General features: G+C 48.8%; 1 protein-coding gene across 3 annotated transcripts in view; it reads left to right on the top strand.

The window, feature by feature from the left end:
- The window catches only part of LOC101951698 (uncharacterized), a 58,763-nt gene extending 36,713 nt beyond the window's left edge, over positions 1 to 22,050 (top strand). For all 3 annotated transcript variants that reach the window (XM_005294409.5, XM_005294408.5, XM_042851532.2), the window contains exon 14: positions 21,696 to 22,050. In XM_005294409.5, the coding sequence (XP_005294466.1) occupies positions 21,696 to 21,819 (124 nt within the window). In that variant the 3' untranslated portion in view covers positions 21,820 to 22,050. The remainder of the gene's footprint in view (positions 1 to 21,695) is intronic.
- The last annotated feature ends 4,349 nt before the right edge of the window (positions 22,051 to 26,399 follow it).

Raw genomic sequence — 26,399 nt, 5'->3', positions numbered from 1 at the left:
TGATGTTGCACTCTATATGATTTTATGAAAGAATGCTGATGAGTTTGAATATAATGTAACTAAAATATGCTTCATGCAAAAGGTCTCTTGTAAGGTATCATTACAAAGCTTATAATCTACTGAATGTGGTCATCCTATTTGTATAAATGTATCATTCTGGTATCCGAAACAAGAAATATGAAATATAACTCTGAGGGCCTACTGTAATTATGCAAAGTGTGAGCCATTAATGGTGGTTTGGAATCTTGATGGCTCCCATTAACCAGGACAATTGTCTGTAGATGGCTCTGTTTTACTTGTAAGTCTTCCTGTATATGTGTGTGCTGGCAAGTGGGTCATGAAGTCTTACAGTGACATGTGATCATGTCACCTGAACTGGAATCCATCTTTAACCTGGTGTCTTTCCATTGAGAAGGAGGGGGTGGGAACCCAGAGAGGGACAAAGGATTCCCGCCTTATGCAAAAGATATATAAGTGGGTGGAACAGAACAAAGGTGGAGCCATCATGAGAAATCCCCTAGCTACCACCTGAGCTGAAACAAAGGCTGTACCAGGGGAAATGATTGTGCCCAGACTAGGAAGGCATCCAGTCTGTGAAAGAAACTTATTGAAACATCTCTGAGGGTGAGATTTTATCTGTATTCAGTTTTATTACTGTATTAGGCTTAGATTTGCATGTTTTATTTTATTTTACTTGGTAGTTCACTTTGCTCTGTCTGTTACTACTTGGAACCACTTAAATCCTACTTTCTGTATTTAATAAAATCACTTTTTTACTTATTAATTAACCCAGAGTATGTATTAATACCTGGGGGGCAAACAGCTGTGCATACCTCTCTATCAGTGTTATAGAGGGTGAACAATTTATGAGTAAAATGGATTTATTTGGGGTTTAGACCCCATTGGGAGTTGGGCATCTGAGTGTTAAAGACAGGAACACTTCTGTAAGCTGCTTTCAGTTAAGTCTGCAGCTTTGGAGCACGTGATTCAGACCCTGTGTCTGTGTTGGAGCAAACTGGCTTGTCCGGCTCAACAAGACAGGGTGCTGGAGTCCCAGGCTGGCAGGGAAACCAGGGGCAGAAGTCTCGGCACATCAGTTGGCAGTTCCCAAGGGGTTTTCTGTGATCCAACCCATCACACCCTCCACCCCGTGTTAAGTACCCACCCAGCTTCGTGCCACAGTCCCGCTCCACCCCCGGTTATGTACCCCACGGGCCCCGTGCCACAGTCCTGCTCCACCCCTGTTACATACCCTCTGGGCTCCATCTGACAGACCTGCTCCAACCCGCGTTACATACCCACCCAGCCCCATGCCACATTCTCGCTCCACACCACGTTACGTAACCACCCAGCCCTGTGCAACAGTGCTGCTCCACCCCACGTTACGTATCCACCCAGCCCCGTGCGATAGTCCCGCATCAGGCTGTATTGCATCCCCACGCAGCCCCATACGCCAGATCCGCTACACCCCGTGTTACGTACCTGCCCATCCCTGTACGACAGTCCCAGTCCACCCTGCGTTACGTACCCGATGAGCCCTGAGCCACAGACTCGCTCCACCCCACGTTACGTACCCACCCATCCCGATGCAACAGTCCTGTTCCACCCGTGTTACATATCCGCCGGGCCCCATCCAACAGACCTGCTCCACCCTGCGTTACGTACACGATGAGCCCCGTGTCAGAGTCCCGCTCCACCCCTGATACGTACTGGAGCCCCATCCCACAGACCTGCTCAACCCCCCCGTTACGTACCCGCCCAGCCCCATGCCACATTCCTGCTCCACACCGCATTACGTACCCACCCAGCCCCATGAGACAGTCCCACTCCACACCGCGTTATGACCCCACCAACCCTCATGCCACATTCCTGCTCCACCCCGCCTCATATACCCGATGAGCCCCGTCCGACACACCTGCTCCACCCCACGTAACGTACCCGATGAGCCCCATGCCACAGTTCCACTCCACCCATCACGTACTGACCCAGCCCCATCCCACAGACCCGCTCCACCCCGTGTTACATACTCACACAGCCCCATGCCACAGTCCCGCTCTGTGACGGGTTGGATCACAGACCCCCCCTTGGGAGCTGCCACCCGATGTGCAAAGACTACCCCTGCTTCTGTTTTCCCTGCCAGCTCAGGACTCCAGCACCCTGTCTTGCTGAGCCAGCCACTCCTGTCTGGCTCTAACACAGATCCAGGGTCTGAATCACTTGTCCCAAAGCTGTAGGTTTACCTGAAAACAGCTCACAGTAGTGTGCTTGTCTTTAGCACTCAGATGCCCAACTCCCAATGGGGTCTAAACCCAGATAAATCCGTTTTACCCTGCATAAAGCTTATGCAGGGCAAACTCATAAATTGTTTGCCCTCTATAACACTGATAGAGAGATATGCACAGTTGTTTGCTCCCTCAGGTATTAATACATACTCTGAGTAAATTACTAAATAAAAAGTGATTTTATTAAATACAGACAGTAGGATTTAAGTGGTTCCAAGTAGTAACAGACAGAACAAAGTAAGTCACCAAGCAAAATAAAATAAAATGCGCAAATCTATGCCTAATCAAACTGAATACAGATAATCTCACCCTCCGAGATGCTTCAGTAAGTTTTTTCTCAGACTGGACACCTTCCAGGCCTGGGCACAATTCTTTCCCCTGGTACAGCTCTTGTTGCAGCTCAGGTGATAGCTAGGGGATTCTTCATGATGGCTCCTCTCTCCTCTTGTTCTCTTCCACCCCTTTATATATCTTTTGCATAAGGCGGGAACCCTTTGTCCCTCTGGGTTTCCACCCCCCCCCCCCCACTGGAAAAGCACCAGGTTAAAGATGGATTCCAGTTCAGGTGACATGATCACATGTCACTGCAAGACTTCATTACTCACTTGCCAGCACACACATATACAGGAAGACTCACAGGTAAATACAGCCATCTGCAGACAATGGGAGTCATCAAGATTCCAAACCATCCTTAATGGCCCACACTTTACATAATTACAATAGGCCCTCAGAGTTATGTTTTATATTTCTAGTTTTAGATACAAGAGTGGTACATTTCTACAAATAGGATGATCACACTTAGTAGATTATGAGCTTTGTAATGATACCTTACAAGAGACCTTTTGCATGAAGCATATCCCAGTTACATTACATTCACTTATATTTTTATAAAACCATATAGACTGCACAACATCACATGCTCCACCCCGCATTACGTACCCACCCAGCCCTGTGTGATAGTCCCGCTCCAAGCAGCATTGCATCTCCGCCCAGCCCCGTGCAAAAGACCCATTAGACCCCGCGTTACGTACCCAACGGACTGTGCCACAGTTCCGATCCACCCCGCCTCAGGTACCTGACGGGCCCCGTGCCACAGACCCACTCCACCCCGCATCACATACCCAACAGGCCCCGTGCCACAGTCACAGTCCGCCCCGTGTGATGTACCCCCCCCAACCCTGTCCGACAGCCCCGCTCCACCCCATGATACGTACCCAAGCCCCATGCCCCGTTCCTGCTCCACCCATGTTATGTACCTGCTGAGCCGCATCCGACAGACGTGCTCCACCCCGCATTACATACCCACCGAGCCCGGTCTGATAGACCCGCTTCACCCTGCGTTATGTAACCGCCCAGCCCCATGCCACAGTCCCGTTCCACCCACATCATATAACCGCCGGGCCCCATCCGACACCTGCTCCAGCCCACATAATGTACCCGACGAGCCCTGTGCCACAGTTCCACTCCACCCGTCACGTACCAGCCCAGCCCCGGCCCACAGACCCTCTCCACCCCCTGTTAAGTACCTGATGGGCCCTGTACCACAGTCCTAGTCCACCCCACGTTACATAACCCCCCAGCCCCATGCCACAGTCCAGTTCTACCCCGTTACATACTCTCCAGGCCCCATCCGACAGACCCACTCCATACTGCATTACGTACCCGACGAGCCAGGTGCCACAGTCCCGTTCCACCCGTGTTACGTACCGAACGAGCCCCGTCCACAGTCCCGCTCCAGCCCTGTTACATACTGGCCCAGCCCCGTCCCACAGACCCTCTCCACCCCGCATTACGTACCCGCCCATCTCCGTGTGACAGTCCAGATACACCTCGCATTTCATACCCACCCAGCCCCGTGCAACAGTCCCGCTCTGGGTGGCATTGCATCCCCACCCAGCCCCGTGCAACAGACCCACTCCGCCCCTGTCAAGGCTGTATCCCCACTTTGAACTTTAGGGTACAAATGTAGGGGCCTGCATGAAAACTTCTAAGCTTAACTACCAGCTTAGCTCTAGTCCGCTGCCACCATTTCCCAATTAGATTCCCTCCCTGGGAAGCCCTGAGAAAACCTTTCACCAATTCCCTGGTGAATACAGATCCAATCCCCTTGGATCTAAAACAAGGAGAAATTAACCATCCCCCCTCCTTCCTCCCACCAACTCCTGGTGAACACAGATCCAATCCCCTTGGATCTAAAACGAGGAGAAATTAACCTTTCCCCCACCTTCCTTTCACCAACTCCTGGTGAATACAGATCCAACCCCCTTGGATCTAAAAACAAGGAAAAATCAATCAGGTTCTTAAAAAGAAGGCTTTTAATTAAAGAAAAAGGTAAAAATCATCTCTGTAAAATCAGTATGGAAATTAACCTTACAGAGTAATCAAACTTAAAGAGCTCAGAGGACTCCCCTCTAGTCTCAGGTTCAAAGTACAGCAAACAAAGATAAACACTTTAGTAAAAGGTACATTTACAAGTTGAGAAAACAAAGGAAAACTAACACGCCTTGCCTGGCTATTTACTTACAAGTTTGAAATAGGAGAGACTTGTTTAGAAAGATGTGGAGAACCTGGATTGATGTCTGGTCCCTCTCAGTCCCGAGAGCGAACACACTCACAAACAAAGAACACAAACAAAAGCCTTCCCCCCCCCAAGATTTGAAAGTATCTTGTCCCCTTATTGGTCCTTTAGGTCAGATGCCAGCCAGGTTACCTGAGCTTCTTAACCCTTTACAGGGAAAAGGATTTTGGAGTCTCTGGCCAGGAGGGATTTTATAGTACTGTACACAGGACAGCTGTTACCCTTCCCTTTTTATAGTTATGACACGCCCCCCAAATCACAGATAATGTTGGACGTTCGGTTCCACACTGGCTGTGATTTCTTCCTGGAGTTCTAGGAGAAAACAGAGTTAATAAGACACATGTACCTTTAGACATACTACTGATTATATAAAAACTAACAATATGTTTCATTCCAAGAACAATTGTTAACCAGTTAACTCTGGGAAACTTTCCCGGGAGAGTGCATCAGCCACTTTGTTAGAAGCTCCCGAAATGTGTTGTATTTCAAAATCAAAATCTTGGAGAGCTAAACTCCACCGAAGAAGTTTTTTGTTATTTCCCTTGGCGGTATGAAGCCACTGTAGCGCAGCATGGTCTGTTTGTAGTTGGAAACGCCGTCCCCAAACATATGGGCGTAGCTTTTCCAGCGCGTACACAATGGCATAGCATTCCTTTTCGCTGATTGACCAATGGCTTTCCCTCTCAGACAGTTTCTTACTGAGAAACACGACAGGATGGAATTCTTGATCCGGTCCTTCCTGCATTAAAACTGCTCCCACGCCTCGCTCGGACGCATCTGTGGTTACTAGGAACGGTTTGTCAAAGTCTGGGGCCCTTAGCACAGGGTCAGACATGAGTGTTGCCTTAAGCTGGTTAAAGGCCTTTTGACACTCATCAGTCCACTGAACTGCATTTGGCTGTTTCTTTCTGGTTAGGTCTGTCAGCGGGGCGGCGATTTGGCTGTAGTGGGGTACAAATCGCCTAGAATATCCAGCCAAGCCTAAGAAGGATTGGACCTGTTTCTTAGACTTTGGAACCGGCCACTTTTGGATAGCATCCACTTTGGCCTGTAGGGGATTTATAGTTCCTTGACCCACCTGGTGCCCCAGGTAAGTCACTCTGTTTTGGCCTATTTGACACTTTTTAGCCTTAACAGTTAGTCCTGCCTGCTGGATGCGCTCGAAAACTTTTTCCAGGTGCTCCAGGTGCTCCAGGTGCTCTGCCCATGAATCAGAAAAAATGGCCACATCATCGAGGTAGGCAACTGCAGATTCTCCCAATCCCGCTAGGAGACCATCTACAAGTCTTTGGAAGGTGGCGGGTGCATTTCGCAACCCAAAAGGGAGTACATTGAATTCATACACCCCTGCCTGGGTGACGAAGGCTGACCTTTCCTTAGCGGGTTCATCTAGTGGTACTTGCCAGTACCCCTTGGTTAAGTCTAAAGTAGAGATGAATTGGGCATGTCCCAATTTCTCCAATAGCTCATCTGTGCGTGGCATTGGATAGTTGTCAGGACGAGTTACAGCATTTAGCTTACGGTAGTCCACGCAAAAGCGTATTTCCCCATCTGGTTTGGGAACTAGAACCACTGGAGATGCCCATGCACTATTAGAGGGGCGGATTATACCCATCTGTAGCATGTCCTGGATCTCCCTTTGTATAGCAGTTTTGGCATGAGGTGACTCCCGGTAGGGTGGGGTTCTAATAGGGTGAGCATTACCTGTGTCAATGGAGTGGTATGCCCGTTCGGTCCATCCTGCAGTGGCTGAGAAAATTGGTGCAAAGCTTGTGCACAGTTCCTTGATCTGCTGTCGCTGCAGACGTCCAAGGGTCGTGGAGAGGTTCACCTCTTCCACGCCACCATCCTTTTTTCCTTCGTAGTAAACACCTTCAGGCCACTCCGTGTCATCTGTTTCCTGGGCTGTAAACTGGCAAACGTTTAATTCTCTGGAATAAAAGGGCTTAAGAGAATTAACATGGTATAGCTTAGGCTTTATGTTGGAGGTGGGGGAGGCTATGAGATAGTTAACAGCTCCTAGGCGCTCCTGGACCGTGAATGGTCCTTCCCACGACGCTTCCATTTTATGGGCCTGGAGCGCCTTTAAGACCATGACTTGGTCTCCTACTTTGAAGGACCGTTCTCTGGAATGTTTATCATACCAGGCCTTTTGCTCTTCCTGAGCATTCTTTAGGTTTTCTTTAGCAAGGGCTAAAGAGTGTCGGAGGGTGTATTTTAGGTTGCTTACAAAGTCTAGAATGTTAGTTCCTGGAGAAGGCATAAACCCCTCCCATTGCTGCTTCACCAACTGTAATGGCCCCTTAACCTCGCGGCCATACACAAGTTCAAATGCTGAAAACCCTAAACTGGGATGTGGTACAGCCCTGTAGGCAAAAAGCAACTGCTGCAACACTAGATCCCAATCATTGGAGTGTTCATTTACGAATTTACGTATCATGGCCCCCAAAGTTCCATTAAACCTCTCCACCAGGCCATTGGTTTCATGGTGGTAAGGGGTGGCAACCAAGTGATTCACCCCATGAGCTTCCCACAGGTTTTCCATGGTCTCTGCCAGGAAATTAGTTCCCGAATCTGTAAGGATGTCAGAGGGCCAACCTACCCTGGCAAAAATGTCTGTTAATGCCTGGCACACACTTTTAGCCCTGGTGTTGCTTAAGGGTACTGCTTCCGGCCATCGGGTAGCAAAATCCATGAAAGTCAGTACATACTGCTTTCCTCTGGGTGTCTTCTTTGGGAAAGGACCCAGAATATCCACAGCTACGCGTTGAAATGGGACCTCAATTATGGGTAGTGGCTGAAGAGGGGCTTTAACCTGGTCTTGGGGTGTTTTCCCACTCGTTGGCACACCTCACAAGACCGGACATATTTAGCAACGTCCTTGCCCATTCCCTCCCAGGGGAAGGACTTCCCCAACCGGTCTTTGGTTCTGTTCACCCCAGAATGGCCACTGGGATGATAAGGGGCTAAGCCCAAGAGCTTTACCCGATACTTAGTGGGAACTACCAACTGTCTTTGAGGATGCCAGTCTTCCTGGTGCCCACCAGAAAGAGTCTCCTTGTATAAAAGTCCTTGTTCTACAACAAACCGGGATCGGTTAGAAGAGCTGAGAGGCAGTGGGGTGCTCTGCGCCGCCACCCAAGCTTTCTGAAGGCTGTCATCTGCTTCCTGCTCGGCCTGGAACTGTTCCCTTGATGCTGGAGACATCAGTTCCTCCTTGGACTGTGGACTGGGGCTTGGTCCCTCTGGAAGCGATGCAGGTGCTGGGGCTGTTTCCATTGACCGTGAACCGCTGTCCGCTGGTGCACTATGTGGTATCTCAGGCTCTGGCTGAGCCTCTTGGGTAGGGTTATCTGCTGCTTCCGCAAGGTCAGGCTCGATGGTGCCCTCTGGCATTGGAGTTGTAGACGGGTTTGCAAGCGCTGGACTCAGTGCTGGCAATGGTCCTGGTGCTGGTTGCGTTGCCAGTTCCAGTCCTGGGACTGGCTTTGGCTGGGTCTCTGGGATTGGATCCACTACGGCTGTTGCAGTCATTGGCAGGGGATCCTGTTCCACCACCTTTGTCTGGGTCTCTGGTAACACAGACGGGGCCCTGGTGGACGGCTCAGGAACAGGGATGGGGGTGAAAGCTTGCTTAGCCTGGCTGCAGGTGACTATTTCGACCCTCTTGGCTAGCTTCACATGGTTGGCCAAATCTTCCCCCAGCAGCATGGGAATGGGATAATTGTCATAGACTGCAAAAGTCCACATTCCTGACCAGCCCTTGTACTGGACATGCAACGTGGCTGTAGGTAAGGTTACAGACTGTGACACGAAGGGTTGAATTGTCACTGGAGCCTCCGGGTTGATGAGTTTGGGGTCCACTAGGGATTGGTGGATAGCTGACACTTGTGGCCCAGTGTCCCTCCAAGCGATAACCTTCTTTCCGCCCACTCTCAAGGTTTCCCTTCGCTCCGAGGGTATGAGAGAGGCATCTGGGTCTGGGGATCTTTGGTGTGATTGGGGTGTAATGAACTGTAATCGGTTGGGATTCTTGGGGCAGTGAGCCTTTATATGTCCCAGTTCATTACATTTAAAACATCGCCCTGCTAAGGTATCACCGGGACGATGTTGGTTGGTGGAGACTGGTGTGGTGGGGTGAGGAGGCGTCTGGGGTTTCCCTTGGGATGTGGGTGGGGTCTTGGGTTGTCCCCGGTGGTAAGGTTTGGTTTCGGCTTGCCCCTTCTGATATTCGCTCCAACTGCTACTAGTTTTTTTCTTTTCTGCCACCTCCACCCATTTGGCTCCAATCTCCCCCGCCTCAGTTACAGTTTTGGGCTTCCTATCTAGGATGTACCTTTCTATTTCCTCAGGAACACCCTCTAAAAACTGCTCCATTTTTACTAGGGAAAGCAGATCTTCCAGAGATTTAACATTTGCTCCTGACACCCAGGCATCACAATTTTTGTCAATGTGGTAGGCATGACGGGTAAATGACACATCGGGTTTCCACTTTAGGGCTCTGAACCGCCGACGGGCATGCTCGGGTGTTAGCCCCATTCTGAGTCTGGCCTTGTTTTTAAAAAGTTCATAACTGTTCATGTGTTCCTTAGGCATTTCAGCCGCCACCTCTGCTAAGGGTCCACTGAGCTGCGGCCTCAGCTCTACCATGTACTGGTCTGCAGCGATGCTGTATCCAAGGCAGGCCCTTTCAAAATTTTCTAAGAAGGCCTCAGTATCATCGTCTGCCTTGTAGGTGGGAATTTTCTGGGATGGGAAGTGGTACCTGGAGAGGGGTTGTTGGGATGGGCTGTTGTATCTGGCTTAGCCTTTGCTACTTCCAGTTCATGCTTCCTTTCTTTTTCTCTCTCCTCCATCTCTTTTTCTTTCAGCTCCATCTCTCTCTTGTGGGCCTCCTCTTTGGCTTTTTCTTCTCTTTCTTTCAGCTCCATAGCTCTCTTGTGGGCCTCCTCTTTGGCTTTTTCTTCTTTTGTAGTCATTTTCCTGTTTTCTTGTGCTGGGTCACCCCCTCTGCAGTTGACTGAAACTGGGAAGCTCTCAGCTCTGGCTGCTGCTGAGTTAACAGAGACTTTCTAACTAGCTACTCCCAAGGATGTAAAAAGAAAAAAAAAAAACAATTCAGCTTGTAAATTCCCTTTACCTTTGTTTGCTCATTTGAACACTTCTCTTAACAAAGGAACTTGTTAAAAAAACTTAACACCTCTGCCTTCAGGCAAGGAGAGATAAGATATGCATCTATCTACCTCCAGCTCGGCTTTCCAAGCAGCTAGAAGGAAAAAAAAATCTCACTGGCTTTTGGGTTTTAAATGATCCCACCGCTCTACCACCATGTCAAGGCTGTATCCCCACTTTGAACTTTAAGGTACAAATGTAGGGGCCTGCATGAAAACTTCTAAGCTTAACTACCAGCTTAGCTCTGGTCCGCTGCCACCATTTCCCAATTAGATTCCCTCCCTGGGAAGCCCTGAGAAAACCTTTCACCAATTCCCTGGTGAATACAGATCCAAACCCCTTGGATCTTAAAACAAGGAGAAATTAACCATCCCCTCTCCTTCCTCCCACCAACTCCTGGTGAACACAGATCCAATCCCCTTGGATCTAAAACAAGGAGAAATTAACCTTTCCCCCTCCTTCCTTTCACCAACTCCTGGTGAATACAGATCCAAACCCCTTGGATCTTAAAACAAGGAGAAATTAACCATCCCCCCTCCTTCTTCCCACCAACTCCTGGTGAACACAGATCCAATCCCCTTGGATCTAAAACAAGGAGAAATTAACCTTTCCCCCTCCTTCCTTTCACCAACTCCTGGTGAATACAGATCCAACCCCCTTGGATCTTAAAACAAGGAGAAATTAACCATCCCCCCTCCTTCCTCCCACCAACTCCTGGTGAACACAGATCCAATCCCCTTGGATCTAAAACAAGGAGAAATTAACCTTTCCCCCTCCTTCCTTTCACCAACTCCTGGTGAATACAGATCCAAACCCCTTGGATCTTAAAACAAGGAGAAATTAACCATCCCCCCTCCTTCTTCCCACCAACTCCTGGTGAACACAGATCCAATCCCCTTGGATCTAAAACAAGGAGAAATTAACCTTTCCCCCTCCTTCCTTTCACCAACTCCTGGTGAATACAGATCCAACCCCCTTGGATCTTAAAACAAGGAGAAATTAACCATCCCCCCTCCTTCCTCCCACCAACTCCTGGTGAACACAGATCCAATCCCCTTGGATCTAAAACAAGGAGAAATTAACCTTTCCCCCTCCTTCCTTTCACCAACTCCTGGTGAATACAGATCCAACCCCCTTGAATCTAAAAACAAGGAAAAATCAATCAGGTTCTTAAAAAGAAGGCTTTTAATTAAAGAAAAAGGTAAAAATCATCTCTGTAAAATCAGTATGGAAATTAACCTTACAGGGTAATCAAACTTAAAGAGCTCAGAGGACTCCCCTCTAGTCTCAGGTTCAAAGTACAGCAAACAAAGATAAACACTTTAGTAAAAGGTACATTTACAAGTTGAGAAAACAAAGGAAAACTAACACGCCTTGCCTGGCTATTTACTTACAAGTTTGAAATAGGAGAGACTTGTTTAGAAAGATGTGGAGAACCTGGATTGATGTCTGGTCCCTCTCAGTCCCGAGAGCGAACACACTCACTCACAAAGAACACAAACAAAAGCCTTCCCCCCCCGCAAGATTTGAAAGTATCTTGTCCCCTTATTGGTCCTTTAGGTCAGATGCCAGCTAGGTTACCTGAGCTTCTTAACCCTTTACAGGGAAAAGGATTTTGGAGTCTCTGGCCAGGAGGGATTTTATAGTACTGTACACAGGACAGCTGTTACCCTTCCCTTTATAGTTATGACCCCGCATTACGAACCCGCCGAGGCTCACTGGACATACCCGCTCCACCTCACCCCGCTGAGCCCTGTCCGACAGACCCACTCCACCCCGCATGACTTACCCACCAAGCCCCATGCCACATTCCTACTCCACCCCGTGTTACGTACCCACCGGGACCCATCCAACAGATCTGCTCCACCTGTCGTTATGTACCTGACAAGCCCCGTGCCAAAGTCCCGCTGTACCCCTGTTACGTACCCACGCAGCCCCATCCAACAGACCCGCTCCACCCCCAGTTACATACACGATGGCCCTCATGCCACAGTCCCGCTCCACCCCGCATCACATACCCAACAGGCCCCATGCCACAGTCCCGGTCCACCCTACGGTACGTATCCACCAAGCCTCATGACACATTCCTGCTTCACCCCTCATTACGTACTGGCCAAACCCCATCCTACAGACTCACTCCACCCCACATTACATACCCGACGAGCCCCACGCCACAGACCCACTCCAGGCGGCATTGAGTCCCCACTGAGCCCCGTGCAACAGACCCGCTCCACCCCATATGATGTACCTGATGGGCCCCGTGCCACAGTCTCTCTCCACCCATTACGTACCCGCCCAGCCCCATCCAACAGACCCACTCCACTCCACGTCACATACCCAACGGTCCCAATGCCACAGTCCCGCTCCACCCCACGTTACATACCCACCCAGCTCCATGCCACAGTTCCGCTCCACCCTACGTTATGTACCCGCCCAGTCCCGTGCAACACTCCTGCTCCACGTGGCATTGCATCCCTGCCCAGCCCCATGCAACAGATCCGCTCCAGGTGCCATTTCGTCCCTGCCCAGCCCCGTGCGACATACCCGCTCCACCCCACGTTACGTACCTGCCCAGCCCCATCAGATAGACCTGCTCCATCCCAAGTTACGTACCCGACGGGCCCCATGCTACAATCCCGATCCACCCTGCATCATGTACCCGACACACCCCATCCAACAGACCCGCTCTATAGGGGAAAAACTTTGGTGCTTAACGTCTTAGGTTCGCCAACTTGAAATGTCCAAATAACAACTGGGAATCCATCTTGGCTGCCCTTCTTCCCCCCTCCTCAGTTGTAGTTTTCCGCCCTTTCTGCCAAAAGGCGGGAAACCAAGCAAACCATGTGACCTGTGATCTGCCCAGTAACAGCAGGGCATATTAGGGCCTGCACAGCAGAGGGAAGGGGCTGCCCTTCTGAGTGGCAGTCTGGAGGTGCTGCTGCTGCAACTGTTGGGAAGCACAGCAGACATCTCAGTTCTCTAGATTGTCTCAAAGGAGTACACTGAGCACTGCATTGTTTCATCTGGTTGCGGGAGGGAAATTTTCATTTGCATGCAGAGAGTGTGTCACCAGCTGCCACTCTTTCACTGAGGACAAACACACACCCACGACATCATAGGAAGGGGAGTACAAGCCAAGTCATCGTTGGAGCAGAGCTGTCATCCCCTGTTCCTGAGGTCCACTCCTTACCTGTGGGTTCCACCTACCTGGACAGAGCTGTCCTGTCATCATGAGGGTCCTCAGAGCTGCAAGATATAGTAGTGGTCCATTGATCCTCCATCCTCTTACCTCTGTCCTGTCCTAGGGGAGGGAACTTACCCTCAGTCACAGTCAGCATACTGCCAGTCCTTTACTTACCTTATAGCACCTGTTGGGGGAGGAGGGGTTTCTTGTTTTACCTGTTATAACGATGTTACCTCTGACGGGACACGCTGTTGCCAATCCTTTAGAATCTAAAGGTTTATTCATAAAAAGAAAGAAGTATAGGTGAGAGTTGAATTGGTTAAATGTAATTAATACATACAGTAATAGCCAAGTTCTTGGTTCAGGCTTGTAGCAGTGATGGAATAACCTGCAGGTTCAAATCAAGTCTCTGGAGTACATCCACAGCTGGGATGGGTCATTCAGTCCTTTGTTCAGAGCTTCAGTTTGTAGCAAAGTTCCTCCAGAGGTAAGAAGCAGGATTGAAGACAAAATGGAAGGGTTTTCAGGGCCTTTTATATCCTCTGCCAGGTGGAAGGACACCCCTTTGTTCTTACTGTGGAAAATCAGAGCAGCAAGATGGAGTTTGGAGTCACATGGGCAAGTCACATGTCCATGCATGACTTTACAGGGAGAGCAGCCACTGCTCACATGCTACCTGAATGTTCCCAGGAAGATTTCTCATGTGGATTGGAGTCTCCCAAGGTCCATTGTCAGTTAAGTGTTTCTTGATTGGGCACTTAATCTGCAAATTCCTTTCTCAAGAAGCTGACAAACACATTGAGATACAAGTACATAACCAATATTCATAATTTCAACTACAAAATTGATACATGCATACAGATAGCATAATTATAACCAGCAGATCATAACCTTGTCTTAGACGCCTTATTTGACCTCCTTTATACAAGATTTGGTGCCACTACAGGACCATGGTTGCAACAATCATCTATACGGTCCCAGTTTGTGTCAATAACGTCACACCTGTGTTCCTGATCATTTGGTTTACCTTGTTTAGAACTGTTGATGGTTTAATAAATACCTTGGTTGTTTTCACCCACACATCCTACTTAGTTATTTTTTTTAAAGGGGCTAATAACAAACCCCGATGATAGATGCAGGTATGGGGACGTTCCTCTAGATTGGTTTCAACAGTTTGGTGACCACGGCAGGACCCCATTTTTAGTTTGTTTTGGCCCTTTTTATTTTGCTGACTGTGACTGCAACCCAATGGTTGCATGGTTGGGTCTCTGTGCCACAGCGCACGTGGGGACAGGGATCGGTGGATAGGCTGCAAGGCCTGACGGCAGTAATGCCACCACAACCCACAGTTGGATAGCTGGCTGCCATAGGGTGATTGATTCCCTGCGGAGTCAAAGTGATTTTTGTTAAAAAGGGACTCTCGGCCAAGGCGGTTGAGTGGGCTTGCCATGACCAAGTACGAGTGACTCCTGGAACGGCCACTGGTCAGGGAATTCGTGGGCAAGACCGCGGTGGTCTGTCAGCAGGGTACCGTTTTGTCCCACGGAGACCGATCAGCGAGGCGGGCGGTGGGTTGAGGCCATCCCGGCAACCACCATATCTAGTTAGGCCTAACTCTGCACACTGGTAGCAGTAGGGAAGCGGCAAAGCAAGCGGGAGTCAGTTTTGCTTTGTAGGCCTGAGGATCCCTCAGCTCGTGTCATCGCTATATCCCTCTGCTACTGAGACCGAATTACAGTTCTCCGTCACACTGCAGCAAAGCGCCTAGTGTGGGTTTATTCTGCCAAGACCAGGCAGTAGATGAACAGCTCGAAAGGCTGAGGCTCATGGAACAAGGACTATTCCTGTTGCCACAATGAGTGCGCAGGCCTACGGAAGAAGCAGTTGGATACAGGCGCATAATAAAGATTCTTTAGGGTCTGGTGTTCACCTTTTTGGGAAGGGTAAAAACTCCTGGGCTCGTGATTTGTTCCAGGGTGCAGAGGCATTAGTAGAGCTTTCCTGCAACTGGGAAGCCCTTATGGGGGAGAAACCTAAGCCCTCTAAAAAGTTGAAGAAGCATGTCTTGATCTACGGACTCTATCAGGCATGTGTGGAGCTGGATAGATACAGCACCACACAAGCCGCACAGATCAAAGATCTCGAGTCTCAACTGTCAGCAAGGGTTTTGGAAAATGAAAGGCTGGGATTTAAGGCGGAGGGCTTGGTGACCCAGAATAACACTTTGACGTCACAAGTTGGGAGACTGGAGCTCAAAGTCCAGGATCTAAGTGAGATGTTGGGTAAGCGGGAGAAGGAGTTGTTTTCAGCTCACACCCTACAAGGGGAGTCGCAGGCAGCAATCTGGGAGCTCTTGAAGGAGCTGCACTCAAGCCAAGGACAACTGGCTGAGCACAACTGCTGTCTTCAGGAAAGGGACAAGCTCTGAGATAAGCTAAGAAGGACTAGGGGTATGTTACGAGCTTTGAATACGACTCCTGTGTACAAACCTAAGACCAGCGTGAGTGCTAGTAGTAGCCCGATCCTCTCTGAAGAAGAATTCTGCCATGCTTCCTTACGGGATATTGGTGGCTCTCACACGCCGTCAGCTCCTCCACAAGAGGCTAGCGAGGAGGGATCGAAATTACCCATGGCACCGGTCATGACTACTGTCTTGAGCTATGGGCTGGGGTTGGCTAGACTTCCTGAAACTAGGCACGAGCTGAAGGCATATACACCTGAGCAGGCTCAACGAGTGGGGAAAACTCTGGGACCCCTTACTCAGGATATGGCACTAGATTGGTTAGCACAGTTTTGCTCACTGCCTGGGGTTTTAAAGGAGGATGCTGCGTCCCTAATCAGGGAGCGTATGGCAGGGGATGACTTCAGAGCCCTGCCATGCCAGACGCAGGTGGGGGATGTTGATTCTTGCCTGCAGTTGTATGAGGGCATGATGAGGTTTTTCTTTCCCCATCACAATCTGATTGGGAGATACTATTCAGAGCGGCAGCATCCAGGGGAATGTCCAGAACACTACTTAAACAGAAAGAAACTTCTGTTTTGGTTGGCAGGGGCACTGTCCTGCGACATGCCGGAGTTTGTTGAGGCAGGCTTGCAGGATTTAAATCCCACTTTAAGGACTGCCCTGGGAATGGTCAACAAACCACCTTTCTAAAAGACCTAGAGGACCACTTTCAGATAGCCCATGAGCTGCAATGAGAGGCCTTTCCATTGGCTTCTGAGAAAAGGGTCTCAGTGGTGACCAAGTCCAGCAAGCGGGAATATACCAGGCAGCATCCATCTAGCAACCAGAACAGCCCCCGCAATAGCCCCAAAAGTCCTCGACCTTCCAAAGGCTCACGGCCCACCAAAAGTCCTGCCCTTCCACACAAGATATCCGGATTGGCAAGCAGCAACTTGGCTAAGGAGGCCAAGTCTTTTTACAACCTGATCTGGAAGCAACTGTACCAGTTAGAAAAGAAAGAGGACATTGACGGGTTATTGACTGAGGAGCTGCTGCAGCACCTGGCTCAAAAGAAAAAGAAGGAGCAGCCTGCAGCAACATCTGTGCCGTCGACACTCGACCTGACATGATGGGGCCGAGCATCCCCGCAGCCCCAGAGGAAGGCGCCCATCCACCTGGATGCCTGGGGCAGGCCCATGACATTGGTGATCATCAAGGGGAAGTTCGGACAAGTCAGCCTGTCAGGAAAGAGTTAAAATTCAGCCAGCAGAAAAGACAGAAACTGCTGAGAAGCAAGGACATAGTTTCTGTCAATACATGATAACTTAGTTCAGCTTATCAGTAAGAAGGAACAAAGCTTGTGTCCATGGAAAGCGACAGTTTAGCGAGGAAAGCAGGATCCGGCCCAGACAAGCAAGCAGGAATATTTCAGTAGCACAAATGGCACTGACAATTGTAAACAATTGATAAGCTTATATGGTTAATGCCCGCCCAGTAACTTAGTTCTTAGAAAAGAATAAACCCTCCCTTCACAGCCCACCGGATATCTGTAAGCACTCATCCCTACCCCCCACCCCTCATCTCGCCTCCTTCTCCCGCAAGGTAGTCATAGATGTTTGATGTAATTAGGATGACCTCTATATGTACGTACTGTTCTTATCTTTATCTTTGTTCAGGGTTCTTTCTTGACTTGGAACAATGTCTGTCTCTGTATGTACACATAAATGCAAATGAATTGATAAGAAAATGTATATAACTGACCACTACAGCACCATATTTTTGAAGCTGCTTGTCAGTCTTCCCGGTACCATAAATAAACCCCCTTCAGTATTGTCTGTGCTTGCCTAATTCTTGGGGAAAAGTATCTTTTTGCCTAACAGTTTTGGCGCTGCAAGCAGGGTGTGATCAGGAATCCTCAGAGAGTGTCCCACAACCAGGGATAGAGGTGAGTATCTTTTTACTTACCACCTCTAGCACACACTTTGGTTTGGGATTCCCCAAGGCACCCCTCCACACCCCTTTTTTAATACGAACCACATATAGGGCCCACAGGCAAGGACTGAACGGGACTGTGTTTGTGGACAAGTACTGAGCACCAGGGTGTGGGCTGCAGTGATTGTTGGGGTGCAGGGATCGCTGGAGGCGAAGGCTGCACTGCCAGGTACTGAGCACCAGAGTGTGTGCTGCAGTAAACTTGAGTACAAGGGTGTGCTCAGTCAGTCTCCCCTGAAGCACTGCTTAAGTGGGTTTCAGGAAGCTGGGATACAATGTCTTATGAATTGCCCCAGAATGCATCAACAATACCCTCCACTGAGGGGGGAGGGGAAGACTTGTTGTCATGCCCCAGGGTGCACCAATGTTACCCTCTACAGAAGGGAGACTCATTGATTTTATGAAAGGGAAACAGAGCTGAATCAAAAGACAGATTTCAACCACAAGCTAAGTCAGCTTGAAGTAGAAAACAAGGCTCTAAAAGCAAAACTAAAATAAAACAACTTCTCTGCATGTCGTATTGTTGCTAGCATACAGCAGAAGGGTAAGATCCATAAACCTGGATATCCTGGACGCCCCATCATCTCAGGCATTGGCACCCTAACATCAGGCTTGTCTGGTTATGTAGACTCTCTCCTCAGACCCTACCAGCACTCCCAGCTATCTTCGAGACACCACTGACTTCCTGAGGAAACTACAATCCATCGGTGATCTTCCAGAAAACACCATCCTGGCCACTATGGACGTAGAAGCCCTCTACACCAATATTCCACACAAAGATGGACTACAAGCTATTAGGAACAGTATCCCTGATAATGTCACAGCTAACCTGGTGGCTGAACTTTGTGATTTTGACCTCACCCACAACTATTTCACATTTGGGGACAATATATACCTTCAAGTCAGCGGCACTGCTATGGGTACCCGCATGGCCCCACAATATGCCAACATTTTTATGGCTGACTTAGAACAACGCTTCCTTAGCTCTCGTCCCCTAACGCCCCTACTCTACTTGCGCTACATTGATGACATCTTCATCATCTGGACCCATGGAAAAGAAGCCCTTGAGGAATTTCACCATGATTTCAATAATTTCCATCCCACCATCAACCTCAGCCTAGATCAATCCACACAAGCGGTCCATTTCCTGGACACTACTGTGCTAATAAGCGATGGTCACATAAATACCACCCTATACCGGAAACCTACTGACCGCTACACTTACCTACATGCCTCCAGCTTCCATCCAGGACACACCACACGATCCATTGTCTACAGCCAAGCTCTAAGATATAACCGCATTTGCTCCAATCCCTCAGATAGAGACAAGCACCTACAAGATCTCTATCAAGCATTCTTAAAACTACAATACCCACCTGCTGAAGTGAAAAAACAGATTGACAGAGCCAGACGAGTACCCAGAAGTCACCTCCTACAAGACAGACCCAACAAAGAAAATAACAGAACACCACCAGCTGTCACCTTCAGCCCCCAACTAAAACCTCTCCAGCGCATCATCAGAGATCTACAACCTATCCTGAAAGATGATCCTTTACTCTCACAGATCTTGGGAGACAGACCTGTCCTCGCTTACAGACAACCCCCCAACCTAAAGCAAATACTCACCAGCAACCACACATCACTGAACAAAACCACTAACCCAGGAACCTATCCTTGTAACAAACCCCGATGCCAACTCTGTCCACATGTCTATTCAAGTGACATCATCATAGGACCTAATCACATCAGCCATACCATCAGGGGCTCGTTCACCTGCACATCTACCAATGTGATATATGCCATCATGTGCCAGCAATGCCCCTCTGCCATGTACATTGGCCAAACCGGACAGTCTCTACGCAAAAGAATTAATGGACACAAATCTGACATCAGGAATCAAAATACTCAAAAACCAGTGGGAGAACACTTTAACCTGTCTGGTCATTCAGTGACAGACCTGCGGGTGGCTATATTACAACAGAAAAACTTCAAAAACAGACTCCAACGAGACACTGCTGAGCTGGAATTGATATGCAAACTAGACACAATCAACTCCGGTTTGAATAAGGACTGGGAATGGCTGAGCCATTACAAACATTGAATCTATCTCCCCTTGTAAGTATGCTCACACTTCTTATCAAACTGTCTGTACTGGGCTATCTTGATTATCACTTCAAAAGTTTTTTTTCTCTTAATTAATTGGCCTCTCAGAGTTGGTAAGACAACTCCCACCTGTTTATGCTCTCTGTATGTGTGTATATATATCTCCTCAATATATGTTCCATTCTATATGCATCCGAAGAAGTGGGCTGTAGTCCACGAAAGCTTATGCTCTAATAAATTTGTTAGTCTCTAAGGTGCCACAAGTACTCCTGTTCTTCTTTTTACTGACCCTGACTCAAGCAGCGATACTGATAAAGACCAACATGAAATTAATTGGAAACACCTTGAGAAACAAAATCAAAATTGGAACCTGGCACACACGGGGAAAGATCAAGATAATTGGCCCCCTCCTCCTACTCCCCCACCTTTTAACCCAAAATTAAGTGCCAGTGCTCCCTTGGCCCCTCTCCAAGTGACCACTCGGTGGTCAGGGACAGGTGAAAACAGAGTGGCTCATAATACTTATAAGTACACTCCTCTCAGCACAAAGGAAATGAGGGGCTTACTAAAAGATCTCCCTGATTTAAAGCCCAAAGACCCAAATTTGATATTCTGGAAAAGAATAAGCCAGATGGTTACCACCTATACGTTACATCCCAGGGATTTTTATATCTTAACAAAAGCTAAATGCCCCGATCTATCATGGGCCAAGATCCCTACAGAAGGGCACTGAAATGGCATTTGGGCATCTGTTAAATTTGAATCTAAAAATGGTATGTCCCTTTCCTGCACTGAGTTTAAGAAGGCTGTCCAAGAAGCCTTGGGAAACAGAGCTGGTAATTGGGGACTGATCGTGGGCTGCACACAAGGCGAGGGCGAGCCGGCCTCTCAGTACTGTGAGAGAAAGTGGGAGATGTATTCCAGCAATGCAGGCATTGCAGACCCAAAGAAAACGGATCAGGCATTTTTAAAGATGATAAAGGAAGGTTTTAACTCCCACCTGCAAACAGCCCTTAATTTGGGAGTGAAGCCAGGCTCTGATTATGAATCCATCTGTATGTGGGCCTCTGAATGCGAAGCCAGACAAGCTAAAGAAATAAGGAACAAGGCTACTCGCATTGCTGTGGTAAGAGCAAAAGATAATGTAGCCTGCTATAATTGTGGGCATCTTGGGCATACCCAAAAAAACCTCAGGCACAAAACCCAAAAGCCTAGTCAGGGACAGAATCACGGCCAGTTGAATCCCTGCAGTACTTCACTGCCTTTTTGACCTAGTCCTGGTACTGCCCCCACTGTCCCCCCTTCCAGTGTTTTGTGTGCGGAGAGACCGGACATTGGGCAGCCGGGTGTCCAAACTGAATAACCCTGGGTAACCAACAACAGCCCCACCAGGTGTCTCAACTGACTGCCAACCCTTACTCACAAGAGGAAATGGCCAGGCTTTTAAATTCCATGACCCGCTAGGTATAAATCCCCCGAGGCCACACTTACAAGCATGGATAAGGGCCCAGCCATGCACAGTTCTCATGGACACGGAAGCGTCTGGGCCCAGCCATGCACAGTTCTCATGGACACGGAAGCGTCTGTTTCCATTACTGACCTCCCCCTCCCCACTACTAAACAGTATATTTCTATTTCAGGGGTAGGAGGTGCACAACTCATGGCTTATAAAAGCTATCCTGTTCTTGTAGAATCTAATCTATTATTTTGAACCCAATCCTCTTATGTAGCTCCAAATGCAGAGGGGACTATTCTGGTCATGGACGTCCTCTGTGACCTTGCAGCAACTCTCAATCTTGCTCAGAGTACAGTTACTGATAAACTTATGCATACTCATGCCATCCCCCTCCACAATGATACATTTCTCTTTTCTGTTGCACTGCCAAATCTGTGGCTCTTACTTGAGATACATCTAATCCTTTTTCAATAATTATGTTCCAGGTTCCCCTCTGTTTGGGCAGAAAATAAAGCTGTCTTGCAGTTCGATGCCTGCTCATCATTGCCCACCCATCCAAGTTACCAGTCAATTTCCTCCAACTACCAAGCAATACCCCCTCAAATCTGAGGCCACGGACACGGGACGTAATATTATTTACTCTTTACTTCAGCAAGGCATACTGGTTCCTTGTAGAAGTGCACCCTCTTAAGCCCAGGACCCTCCAGAGACCCCCTCTGGAGCGGACGTACAGGAGGGAAATCAGGTCATGGTATTGGTCCATACAAATACCTCTGTGAAAGTGCAAGAAATTCCAAGGTGGGTTCATAAAACCAGAATTAAAATATATACATAAATTCATTTTGTTTATATTGTATCCTTTTAGGTAACAAATGTGACTCCCCACGTTAATCCTCCTGGCAAACATACCTGATGCAGCCTCCTGGGATCTGCCCTTGGTACATGTTACCCAAGATATCTGTTTCAAAGCTGGCCAGTATGTGCAACTCCCTACAGGAGGCAGCGGTGAATGGGTAAAGAAACCAGACACTTGGCTTGCCCCCAGACTGGACCACCTGGGACCTATTGTGGTTACAGCTTGTCTCCAAAAACATCCAGGCTCCACGGTCTCAATTCAGCTACCACAGCCTGGGAGCAGTCTTTGGCTCCCTTCCTGCATTTCACCGGATCTGGACTGTAACTGGGTATTTAGCTTCAGGGGATGTGGGCACACACATCTAGGACCCCCAATTTCAGAATACAAGGGAGGGATAGCTCAGTGGTTTGAGCATTGGCCTGCTAAACCCAGGGTTGTGAGTTCAATCCCTGAGGGGACCACTTAGGGATTGGGGCAAAATCAGTACTTGATCCTGCTAGTGAAGGCAGGGGGCTGGACTCAATGACCTTTCAAGGTCCCTTCCAGTTCAAGGAGATAGGATATTTCCATTAATTTATGTAGCCCTGGCTGGGATGATTTAGTTGGGAATTGGTCCTGCTTTGAGCAGGAGGTTGGACTAGGTGACCTCCTGAGGTCCCTTCCAACCCTGATATTCTATGATCATAGAATGTTGTGTCAAAGGCCAAACCACCCAAGCCCTTAGACATGCCAACACTGGGTTATGTTATGCTCTGACTGCAATTGATGTAGCCATAGAGGATTTTTCAAAATCATTAAGAAAACCTCAGATGCTATAGTCAACTTGTCCAAGTCACAAGCTAAAGGTCGTGCTTGTGATATGCTGTCTTGTAACCTGTTTAAATTGCAAGAGAAGATATGTTAGATGTATGCCTGGGTTTTCCCCCCATCCCATACCCTTTCCTCCCCCGCCCTTGCCCACACTGCTGACATCTCTACACAACTAATAGTAGCCTCTCTACTTCCTCCAGACTCACCCTCCTCCTTCAATTTCCTTCTTGTGTATCCTTCTGTCATTTCTACTCATGTGTTTTCTTCTTTTTTCTGTTTCGAGTCTATTGAATATGTGGCTAATAATATGGTGTACAAAGTAGGGCTGTCTGGATACCTGACACCATCCCCTGACAATGCTACACTGATGACAACCTCGGACTGTTGCACAGAACAGACAATTACATCGTGTGCTCCTGTTCTACCCTTCGCCCTATGACCTCGTCCTCTTCTGTTGTTGTGAATGTCCTTCCTCTTGCAGATGGTGAAGTTGCTGTACAAGTATTCTCTACTCAGTGGTGTTTCATCACCGCTGCATCTTATTACATGTACAGACCATTACAGTGCCAGGCAAATGCTTCCATGTGCCTTCAGATTACTAACTCATTTACCCTAGGTGATGTGCACCTCCCTGGCCGTGTGTTCGCTAAAATGACAGCGGCTCCTCGGTGGTATAACAACCTATACCTAGACAACACACGGGTTCAACTGGCCAAGGAGCTACTACTCAAAGTGGTCCTGGCTGCTGCATCTGCGTTTACCACCCTTCATAACCACGTCACCAAAGTCGCATTCAAGTCCAGCTCTCCAATCACAGGAGAGCCTGGCCAGGTTCCTGTTAGCCCCTCTTCAATTAAGGGGATTAGTTGGGGCTGGCAGGGGAGACCATGCCCTGATTACTTGAGCATCAGCACCTGTGGGCCTAATTAGCCAGCCAGCCATATAAAGCTGGCAGGGGGGGCGGACTCAGGAAGGGGAGGAGCATATGGCTGTAGGTCCCTGCTGGTAGGGAAAGCTAGCAGTCCTGCAGGGTGTTGGCCTGAAGAAAGTTTATATAGCTGGTGGTGGGAACTAGCACAAAGGAATAAAAGAGCACTGGTGCAAACACTTGAGGTGGTCTATGACTGAGTTTTGTGGAGGAGCCAGGAGGGCGCCGTTACAGCGGGCATTAACCATATAAGCTTATCAATTGTTTACAATTGTCAGTGCCGTTTGTGCTACTGAAATATTCCTGCTTGCTTGTCTGGGCCGGGTCCTGCTTTCCTCACTAAACTGTTGCTTTCCATGGGCACAAGCTTTGTTCCTTCTTACTGATAAGCTGAACTATGTACGCAGAGATAGCTAAGCCACTATAGCAGTTACTTCGGAAGGGGCAGGAATGGCAATGGGAGGAAAGCCATCAGCAGGTTTTCACCATGCTGAAGCAGGCTCTGGCCAAAGCCTTAGCCTACCCTAAACCTGACTGTCCCTACTATTTGCAACTAGGAACATCTGATAGTGGCATCAGCACAGTCCTCTTGCAGGATCAGGGGACTGGGCTGCAGCCGTTGGCTTATGGCTCCAGAGTCATGAGTGAAGTTGAGAGGCAGTTCAGTGCTTGTAAGTGGGAGGTACTCGCCTTAGTTTGGGCACTTGGCCACTGGGAGTACCTGGTGGGGATGTTCCCCGTCATCCTCAGGACTTCCTACACCCCAGTAAGGTACCTCCTCTCTGGTCGGGTGAATGAGGCAGGGTGTCATCCCCTTGTTTGGACAACTGGACCCTCAACCTCCTGAAAAGAGACATCACAGTGCAGAGATCACCCCAGTTGAGCATACTACTGTATGCATTGCTGACTGAAGGCCAGGACCATGAGTGCCCGCTTCCAGCACCGGACCCAGTCATTGTGTCACCATCGAACCCAGCTTCAGTAAAGCAAAGGAGCAGGGTTTAACCATCTGGTCCGTGGATGGAAGTAGCTAATACCAGGATGGCCACCCAAGGACTGGGTATGCTGCTTTTCAGCCCTCTTCCCAGCAAGTGCTGCAAGGAACTGTCAAGCCCCATTCGGCACAAGCTGTGGAAGTGGTGGCAATAGTAGCAGTACTATATGAGGAGGACAGGAGCAAGCACCTGTGCATCTGTTCCAACTCAGAATGGGTGGTGCGAGAACTTACATCCTGGATGCCTGGAGCATGAGATCTGCCGACGGAAAGCCAAATAAGTACACAGCGTACTTGAGACATGCATGGGAGCTGGCTACCAACTGCGAGGGAGACACAGTCCTGTGTAAAGTAAAGGCTCAGCGTAAAGACTCCACCAAAGCCTCTAGGTTGAACCATCAGGCTGACACTCTGGCTAAAGAAGCGGCACTCCTGGGGGAAGAGCATCTGTGGACCCTAACACCGTCCTTGCCTGTGATGAAAATACAGCAGCCAGGCGTTGATCTAAATCCACAGGTAGACATCAAGGAGCTGCAACAGCAGGATCTGGATGTGCAAAGCCTTCTGCAGGAGGATAACTATAAAGGCTACTCTATATTTAAGGACAGACATCATCTGATCATGGCCTTAAGGAAGAACTCCAAAGAGGCCCTTCTGGTCTCGGTACTTCCATCGTGCCTCCGTAAGGAAATGGTGACCCTTGCACACAACAGGGTCATTTTGGTGCAGACAAGACTGCGGACAGGATTGCCCGTGTGGCCTGGTGGCCAGACTTAAATAGAGACGTGGCTATGCACATCCAGTCCTGCCTAAGTTGTGCTGAGAACAATGTGGATAGCCGTGTTGTAAAAGGCCCACTACAGCATCACCTGGCCAAGGGCCCATGGTGCCGGTTGCAGATAGACTTCATTGGACCTCTTCCTCGCACCGGTTGTGGGAATCGATACTGTCTAGTGGCTATAGATGTCTTTACTAAATGGGTTGAGGCTTATCCTACCCAGAATTGCACTGCTGCCACCACTGCCAAGGTCCTCTTAAATGAGACCTTCACCCAGTTCGGTCTCCCTGTAGTCAACTCAGACCAGGGACCTCACTTTGTAGGTGAGATGACCAAGGTTCTTTACCAGGCTTTTGGGATCAGGCAGAGGTTCCACATAGCCGGTCATCCTCAGAACTCGGGGATCATTGAATGCACTAATTGAACCCTTAAGACCACTCTGAGGAAGATCATTGACCATCAAGGCAAAGAATGGGACATTAAGCTCCCCTTGATCCTCATGGCAGTGAGATCAATGGTAACAAGTCATGGTTTCACACCACATGAAGCGATGACCAGAAGAGCAATGAGGATTCCGGAACTCTGGTGGGTAGGAGGCCAACCCCCAGACGAGTACCAACCCAGATTAACTCTAGACAAGTATATGAAAATTATTTTGGCAGACATACGCGCTATACACCACCAGGCAGCCGTGCGACTAAAATCCAATGCACATGGGATGGATAAGCAGGTAGAGCACATAAAGCTAATAGAGTAGGAGATCGGGGACTGAGTTATGTATAAATACTACTCAGACCAAGGCCATGCTCTTAGTCCACAGTGG

Source organism: Chrysemys picta, chromosome 10, assembly GCF_011386835.1.
Source record: "Chrysemys picta bellii isolate R12L10 chromosome 10, ASM1138683v2, whole genome shotgun sequence".
Classification (NCBI taxonomy): Eukaryota; Metazoa; Chordata; order Testudines; family Emydidae; genus Chrysemys; species Chrysemys picta.
This window is presented reverse-complemented; position numbering and strand designations above follow the sequence as displayed.